The sequence below is a fragment of the Plasmodium gallinaceum genome (genome assembly GCF_900005855.1).
Source record: "Plasmodium gallinaceum strain 8A genome assembly, contig: PGAL8A_v1_76, whole genome shotgun sequence".
Classification (NCBI taxonomy): Eukaryota; Apicomplexa; class Aconoidasida; order Haemosporida; family Plasmodiidae; genus Plasmodium; species Plasmodium gallinaceum.
Window position 1 is genome coordinate 2364842 of NW_021628238.1, and position 9248 is coordinate 2374089.

Genomic DNA, 9248 nt, shown 5'->3' on the forward strand with positions numbered 1-9248 from the left:
ATGGAACAACAAAAAAAAAAAAAAAAAAAAAGAAAATAATAAAAAAATATAGATAGACATATATAATAAACAATGATGTATCTATATTCATAAACACAAATATATATATATATATATAAAATATGATTAAAATTAAGAAATTTTCTTATGAATATTAAATTTTGATAAATAAAACATGAACTATGAATTTTTCTTTTTTCCTCATCACATTAACTATTAGATAATACTTTTTTTTGCATTTAAGATATAATTTTTTTTAAATTATATTACAAATGTAAATACTATATGTAAAAATAACTTTTTGTCATGTTAAATATTTCAGCTATTTAACCTTTTACTTTTTAGCTTTTTTTTTTTTTTTTTTTTTTTAATTTTGTGTTGAACACTTACAATATATTTGCTTGTCAGCAGTAAATGAAAGGAATGTTCTGGGTTGTTCATAAATATTATAATAATAATATATTAGCTTGATGAAATGTAATTAAATGTGTATTTCTGCTTATAAAAAAAAAAAAAAAATCATAGCTTTGTGTTTGTACATATGTGAATTTTTTTTTTTCTTCTCCTATGTTTATCAAGAAAAAATTCAAAAAAAGTAGAAAAAAAGTTAAAAATATATTTCATTCTTCATAATAATAATTTTTTGGATGATGCATTTCATAAAATATTAAATATACACACTAGTTATTCTTAAATTGGAAAAAGAGCAAGTCGTATTATAAAGGAATTATGTTCTTAATAATATTTAAACTTAATATATATTTGTAAGGCATTTTTTTATTATAAAAAGGATGTTTTTATTTTTATTTTATCAATTGCTTCATTAATTTTCTCAAAAAGACTATGCGAAATTTTTGACGAATTTTCAGCTATGTTTAATATGGAAGAAATTTCCATTGAAATACCATATAATTTGTGAAATGCTACACATTTTCCATTTGATGTAATAGCTACAACAAAAATATTTTCAACCAACTCTTCTTCAATTTTAGACATATCATAAATATATTTATTGTTTATTTCTCCAATAGAAATACATATAGGAATGTTTTCATAGGGAAATTTTGTTTCCTGATTATCAATAATTTCTAACTGATAATCTTTATTTTGAGTATCTCCGAATACATCTGATTCTTCAATTTTCTTTTTAGGATGAACAACAGGTAAGGAAGTATTCCTTAAAGCAACATATATAGCTATACTAATAATATCTAATAATCCTCCTCCAGCATTCAAAACCATAACATTTATATCAACATTCCAAACAAACTTTGAAGGTAAAATACAAAGTTTTTTTTTATTAATATTATTTTTTATACATAGATCATATATAATTGAAGTCATAGTTTGTAAATGTTCTTTTTTTATTCTGTTTGTAGCAATAGATGCTGGGCAATCTATCTGTAAATTAACAAAACCTTCATCGTATGCATCCGGATTAGGAGTTAACAAAGAAAGCTTTATTCCACAAATTACGTTATTTTCTTCATTCATAACACTGCTACTTCCATCTGCTGAAACTAAAATATTTTTATTTATTTCTATAGATCTGTAGGTTGATAAAGTTCTCCCATCTACTCTGATATTTGAATTGATACTATCTTCAATATATTTTAAACAACTCATTTTTTTTTTTTTTTTTGGCAAACAAATTTTTTTTTTATTTTTCTATTATATTATTTTAAAGTAATCAATAAATATCCTCAAGATGTTTAAATGAATATGTTAAACATACTTTTTTTTTTTTTAATTATTTTATTTTTAAATTAAAAATGACGAAATAATTTATGTAAGGCAAAAATTACAATAATATCAAACAACGCTAAATGATGAAAAAAAATGTGACAAAAAAAAAAAAATTGTATAAAAAATTATAATAGTTAATTTTATATATATTTTTTATAAAAAATATATTCAGAGAAATTACTCTAAAGTGGAAAAAGATATGCAAATATGTATCATTAATTTTATAGAAGTAAAAACTTCAAAAATAATACATATAATATATATTCAAATATTTTCTAAAATATTAATTTTACAAATATTTCATAAATATATTTAACATACAAAAAAGATTAATACATATAAATAAATTAACGAATATTTAATTTGATAGAAAAAAAAAAACAATAACCTAAGAATTCACGAAAATTCACTCTTTTTTATTTATTTTTTTACAATATAATTTAATATTAACAATTATGTTAATCTTAGATTTTACTTCATTTTAAAGATAATTATCACTATAACATCCTTTATATTCTCCCATTTCTTTTCTTATATCACTATGTCTTTTTGATTTATTGAAACATATAAATGAATTAATATAATAAAAATTTATTATAAAATTTTTGTTCTTATTCCAAATATGATATAAAAGTAAAAGTAAAATAAATATTATTATAATCATTTTATATTAAGGAAAATTTATTAATGTAGTATATCCACGTTAACTTCATTTTATAATATGAATAAAGTTACTATTCTGGATAATAGAATTCTGATTCATAATGCATTTTAATGTAAATATGTAATTTTTTTTTACAATTATGAAAGAAGCTTCCCTTCTCTTTCTTTTTTTTTTTTTTTTTTCCTTTTTATAAACCAATTAACAATTCAAAGGAAAAATAAAAATGCATGTTAAAAAAACAAAATAAAATAAGTTTTAATGGGCATATTAATATAAAACCATGTATAATTAAATGGTGTTTTAAAAATGTATAAATATATTATTAAAAATAAAATATGAATAATGAAAGTAATTTTTGTAATAATTTTTTAAAAATATATTATAAAACCGTATTTACTCTTTTTTTTATAAAATTCGCAAAATAAAACTTTTTAAATAAAATAAATATTCATTTATTATTTATTTCTTTTGAAACTTATATATATAAAATGTATATTTATATAAATCATGTAATGATGCATAAATTTTAATATCGAATATTTATTTTTATTGCGTAATGCGTTAACATAGATGAAAGCAGTGGTATTTGTTTCAGGGTATTCCATAACATTTTTTTGAAAAAAAGTTATTAACAATAATATTTAGAGTAAAATGTTGAATTTCTGTTAATTTCAAACAAATAAGATTTTCACTTAAGCATAAAAAAGAAAAAAAAAAAAAAAAAAAAAAATTGAAGTAATAAATTTTTCTATTCATCATATATATGTATACCCTTTTCATGAATCATTTAAATAATTTTTTTTAAAACAATTTTTTTAAAACAATTTATATTTTTTAATTTTATTATATTTTTAATATTATAAATTAGCATAATTATATTTCAGTTTATGTAAACAGATTAAGGAATTGATTTGTATTACCAGTAAGATATATTTTCATTAAAATAAAAAATTTACTTTCATTGAGAATAAAATGAACAAAACAAGGAATAATTCAAAAGATAAAAAATTCAAGATGGAAGCAAAATGTAAAAAGAAGAAAAAAAAAATAAATAAATCAAGGAATTATAAAGAAAATTCACTAAAAGAAAAAAAAATTAATTCAATAGAAAAAAAACTTAATCATAAAAAGTTAAAAAATACTGAATTTTTGAAAGAAAATAGTGATACGGAAGATGAGCAAAATTCTATTTTAGAAGAATTTTATAATAAAAATGATTTAAGTGATACAAGCTCTAATGATAGCATCAAAAAATATGAGGATTGTATTTTAAACAATGATGACAACGAAAATGAAGCAAAATTAATTAACATAGAATACGTGAACAAATACTTAAATTCTATTAATAAGAAAACACGATTAAATAAATTAGTTAAATTACTATCATTTTATAAAGATGCTTTAGATTTATTTAATGTTGATGAGGTAGATAGTGAATTACCTAAGATAGAAACTCCTAATAAAATACAAAAAAAAAAAAAGAAAATAAAAAAGAAAAGAAATAAATATTCTATGAATTTAGATACATCTTTGTTTATTGTTTTTAACGTATTATATAATATAAACACTCTTTTTTATAATATTACAAATGATGGTAATTTAAAAATGAAGATTTGGAAAATAGAAAGTATAAAAAAAAATGAATTATTCGAAGATAAACAGGAAAATATTAAAAATAATAATTTGTCATCTGATAATTATGATCTAGAAAATATATATAAATATAAAAATATTCAAAAATATAAGCCTATTATTGTATATTTTTTTAAAACATTACTACTTAAAATAAAAAACTTAAATAACAATGATTTGCTCTTAGGAATTTTAAAAATAATTAAAAATAAGGAAATATTAAGATGGATAATAATATTTAGCTATGGAAAGCAATTTTTAAAAAAAATATGTAAGTTTTTTATTATTTCTAAAAATAATGATGCATATTTTTTTTTATTTATATTAATTCAAAATATGTTTCAATTATATAATGAAAAAAAAAGGACTATATTTAATAACTTATCAAAATCAGAATATGAAGAAGAAAATGAAATTAAAAAAACTTTTGATATGGAAAAAACTATATTTGAAATATACCAGAGTTTTTTTCAATCATATTTAATACATTACGGTACGAATTATAATATTACTCATTTAAATCACATGAATTTTAAAGAAAACTGTTTGATTGAATTATTTACCTATTTATCGCATGATGTCGCATATATAATTGCCTTCAGATATATACAAATAATCATTCAGAAAATTCGAGAGCAGTTTAAAACATTTTATGAAGAAAAAAAAACAAATAAAAAAAAAGATGATCAAAAAAAAGTAAGTAAAAACATAATGAATTTAAAGAAATTTCATTTGCACAGTAGTTACATGATACTACTAATAAGGTTTTTAACAAAAATTATAAATTTATGTGACAATTTAGACATTTTAACATATGGTATAACCATATTAATTATTTCCATTTTGAAAACTAAAATTAATAATATGAAATTTATACCTATTAACTTGCAATTTATTAACATTTTAATTCGTATAATGGAAAATAAAAAAAAATATATTCCATTATTTTCTTATTTTTCATGCATTTTAAATGGTTTGAAATCATATAAGCATATAAGATCTGTTTCAAAAAATCAAGCAGTTAGAATGTCTATTGAAAATTTTGATATTAACACAAGTATAGAAATTGATGAAAAATTAATAAATGATTTTTCAATACCTCACCAAATTTATGATAAAATATATGTGCTTTTATATGATTATATTGGTCTTATGGCAAATCATGTTTCTTTCCCAGAATTTTTTGTTGTTATAGAATCATATTTAAAAAAATATTATTCAGAGTGCGAAATTTATGTATTTAAATCTAGGATAAAAAATTTACTGGTACAAGCAAAAAGTTCTATTGATATAATTTTAAATAAAAGAAAAAATATAAATATATATAATGTACATGATAAAATGACCCATTTTCAAAATGAAAATTTTCCATTATCAAGTCAAAGGTTGATTGTATTACAGAATTATGAAAACAATTATTTAAAAAAAATAGAAGCTAGATTAAGTGGAATAAATAATATAAAAAATAATGAGGAGGAAAATAGTGAAATTGAAAAAATAAATGATAAGAAAAAAAATAAAAAATCCATAAAAAAGAAAAGAGAAGCTTTAAAAGCAGTAGATGATGGCAATAGGAAAAAAATAAAAAAAATAAAAGATTCTATGATTTTATCAAATAATGACAACTTGGAAGATTTTTCTTTATCAAGTGAAGAAGAGTCAACCTAACTAGTATAAATATTAATTTAATATGATATTTTAAGTTGAATACTCATATATTATTTTTACTATTTTAACAAATATATATAAAAATGTATAAAAACAATGTTTTTTTTTAAACAAATTATATGTATATAAAACTTTTTTATTTTGTAATATTTATAACATTTAAAACGATTTGTTTAAATAATTTTTCATTTATACTCATATATACTTTTGTCTTTATTTTATTTATTATTTTTATTATTTTAATTCATATTAATTACAATTATAGTCTTTTTATATGAGTATGTGAAATTATATTATACATCATTTTTATTTTAGTGAAATTGAAGGAAATAATATCATGTATTAATTTTATTTTATTTAATTTAAATTCTATATTGAGTCATAAAAAAATAAAATTTTCTTATAACTTTCTATATGTTCATACAAAATAAAATATATATTTATTTAAATAAAAAGATAATTTTGTTATTTTATTTTATTTATAATTAGTACATATATTTACTTAAGACTTATTCATTATTAAGTTAAAAAATTTTTTAAATAAATATAAATTGATATGTATATTATTTATTTGTAAGCATATATTAATTAAATTAAAAAAAGTTGCATTAGAAAATTTTATTGGTTTTATAATAAAACATTTTTTTTATTATATTATTAAATTAACTTTATCTAGTTACAAACAAAAATAAGAATTAGTTTTGAGCGAAAAATCATTCTTAAATTTTTGATGACATAAATTACTAGAAATTTTATCATATTAAAATAATAGTATTTTTTTTTAAATAATATGTAAAAAAAAAGATTATAGTAAAGACGCAATTTACTAATCTCATAAAACAAAATTCAAATTTAAATATTATTTAAACACAAATTAAAAACAAATAATCAATTACAAAAAAAAAGAAAAAAAAAAAAAAAAAAAAATGAAAAAATAAATAAAAAACAAAATGGCAAATAAGGTTATCAAAAAATAATGAAACATTTTATATTAAATAATAACATTGTACAATAATAATTCTATAGAAATACATAAAATATTCTACTTAAGAAATGAAAATTGCTGTATTGAAGTTATGAATTTTCGGGATTCTTTCTTTATTATTTGAAAAAATAATATTATAAAAAAAAGAATTCATATATAGAAAAGTTTCATATTAATTTTATTAATTAAACTTTTTAACAAGAATTTAAAATAAAAAACATTACATTAATTTCCCATACCAATATTTAAATCAATAGTAACACCTTTACGATTTGAGGAGGAGGTTTCTATATTAATATCTATATCACCCTTTTTTACTTTTGATATATTCTTTCTACACGCTTCTTTTTTATGATCCTTATCAATAATGCTACCACAAGCAGATTTAGATATGGCACTATTGGCATTATTAGAATAATGGCATTCATGCATGTATCCTCCATTCATCATGTTTCCCTTCATATTAGGGTTAAATTGTTGCCCATATGCAGGGTAGTTATATCCCAATCCATTAGCCATCATATAATTATTATATGGTTGTTCGTTCATTCCATTTCTCCTATACATCATTTTGGGTTCATTCAAAGGAATATTTCCACACATCAAAGAATTCGTTCCTGCAAAATTTGATTGATCGTAAAGACCATATGGAACATTACCATCCTCGAACATTAAGTTGTTTCTTCCATGCATATTATGTTGCTGCATTGTTAAATTTGCAAGCTCTTTATTAAATGTGTTTGCATAAAATCCATTTCCATTAGTTGTGTTATGGTGGTTGTACCCAAAACCGTTCATAGGTGGATATTCGTTATATCTTGGGTCACACATGTTTTCCTCTTTTTTATCTAAAGTTTCAGTTTTGTTAGTACTATTAAATTTTGCAAAGTTTTCAGAATTTAAAGATGGGATATGCTGATGAATTTCTATGCTATTTTTATTATTTTTTAATGTATTATGAGTTTTAAGATGAGTTATATTTGTATTGTTAAATTTTATAAATTCAGCATTATTTAATAAATTTCTTTTATTATCTTCTGAATTTTCACAATATATTTTGCCTGTGCCTCCGAATTTTTTGTTACATTTATTATTGATCAATTCTGTATTTTCTAATAGAGATTGCAAATTATCTTTTTGATAAGTATTATTTTTATTTAAATTATATTGAGTCTAATTAAAAAAAAAGTTAATAAAAAAACATATAAATAAATACATATATATATATTGAAACTTTTAGATAAATTTCAAAATATAAATTTTGTGGATTTTATCTTATAGAAAAAATATAAATATATCAAAATGAATATTGTTTATTTTCTTACTTCTTTTATATAATTAAAATTGTTCTTTATGTTTTCGTAAATTTGTTCTGCAAGAACCCTGTTTAATTCGTAATTCTGGTAATTTTCTTCTCCTGCTATTTTATGATATGGTTCAGAAAAAAATAAATTATTTTTATCAAGACCTTAAAAAAAAAAAAGAAAACATATACATGTATAATTTTTACAAGAAAATAAATGTACAACAATTTAATATAATTTATCGTAAAGATATGTAAAAATTTATAAAAATCTCTAATTTTTATTTTTTTTAATAAACAATAGAAAAAAAAAAAATATATATATAGAAAATAACAAGTTAACATATGACAAATAAAATTTAATAAATATGGTAAAATTAAATATTTAGACAGAAGAATAACAAAAAAAAAAAAAAATAAAATAAAATAAAAAATAAAATATATTAAAATAAAATAATTTTAGGAAAACAAAGAGCAGTTAGCATATTAAATAACTAAATTTAGCGAAAATTGAAATATATACATCATCAATATTATTGCAGTATGAACAGGTAATATTTTTGTACTTTTTCATATATTTTTTACCTGAGCCTTTAATGCTAAAACTATTTATTTGTTGGTCTAGGATGTGCACTAAAAAAAAATAAACAAATATATTTATTTATGTATAAGTAAGTAAAAAAATGACAAAAAAGAAAAAAAAAGAATTTTTTACTTTTGATAAATTTATAAGTGATTTTTAAGAATTATAAATAATAGGAATGTTTACAAATAAAAAATATTAGTAAGCTACCAATCCGATTATAAGAATAAATAAATAAATATGTTTCATATAAATTAACAGATTAAATAAGACAAAGTAGTTATATATAATACAGATAAGAAATTATAAACACAGTTTTAACATTATAAATTTAATTTTAAAGTAAAAAAGTTTAACTTTTTTCAAAAATTGTATCTTAAATTCATAAGTGAACTACTTAAAGAAGTTAATTATATTTTTTATTTTTACATTAAAAAAAAAATGTAACAAATAGTAATTTAAAAAAAATAACTTTTAATACAAAAGATAACAAAAAAAACATCATATCTATAAATAATATGTATTTCAAATTACTGTTAAATAAAGAGTGTTGTCAAATATATATAGCTTTTTGTGACATTTCTTAAAAAAAAAAAAATGTGTACTTCATTATTTTTTTTTTTTTTTTACATGTGTACAAGTTAAAAAAAAAAAAAAAAAAAAAAAA

At 18.5% G+C, this 9248-nt stretch overlaps 4 protein-coding genes across 4 annotated transcripts; 1 reads left to right on the forward strand and 3 right to left on the reverse strand.

Moving 5' to 3' along the window:
* Positions 1–780: 780 nt before the first annotated feature.
* RRP42 (exosome complex component RRP42, putative) lies at positions 781–1626 on the reverse strand (the record flags this gene model as incomplete). Its single annotated transcript, XM_028671251.1, has 1 exon — positions 781–1626. The coding sequence occupies one exon, from the start codon at positions 1624–1626 to the stop codon at positions 781–783; it is 846 nt and encodes a 281-aa protein (XP_028527922.1).
* A 601-nt stretch (positions 1627–2227) lies between these two features.
* Positions 2228–2410, reverse strand: PGAL8A_00251200 (conserved Plasmodium protein, unknown function; the record flags this gene model as incomplete). The annotated part of the gene is made up of 1 exon (XM_028671252.1): positions 2228–2410. The coding sequence occupies one exon, from the start codon at positions 2408–2410 to the stop codon at positions 2228–2230; it is 183 nt and encodes a 60-aa protein (XP_028527923.1).
* Positions 2411–3382: 972 nt separating this feature from the next.
* Positions 3383–5710, forward strand: PGAL8A_00251300 (conserved Plasmodium protein, unknown function; the record flags this gene model as incomplete). Its single annotated transcript, XM_028671253.1, has 1 exon — positions 3383–5710. One exon carries the CDS (start codon positions 3383–3385, stop codon positions 5708–5710), a length of 2328 nt encoding a protein of 775 aa, XP_028527924.1.
* A 1210-nt stretch (positions 5711–6920) lies between these two features.
* On the reverse strand, positions 6921–8483 carry PGAL8A_00251400 (conserved Plasmodium protein, unknown function; the record flags this gene model as incomplete). Its single annotated transcript, XM_028671254.1, has 3 exons — positions 6921–7868; positions 8021–8163; positions 8468–8483. 3 exons carry the CDS (start codon positions 8481–8483, stop codon positions 6921–6923), a joined length of 1107 nt encoding a protein of 368 aa, XP_028527925.1.
* Positions 8484–9248: the final 765 nt, after the last annotated feature.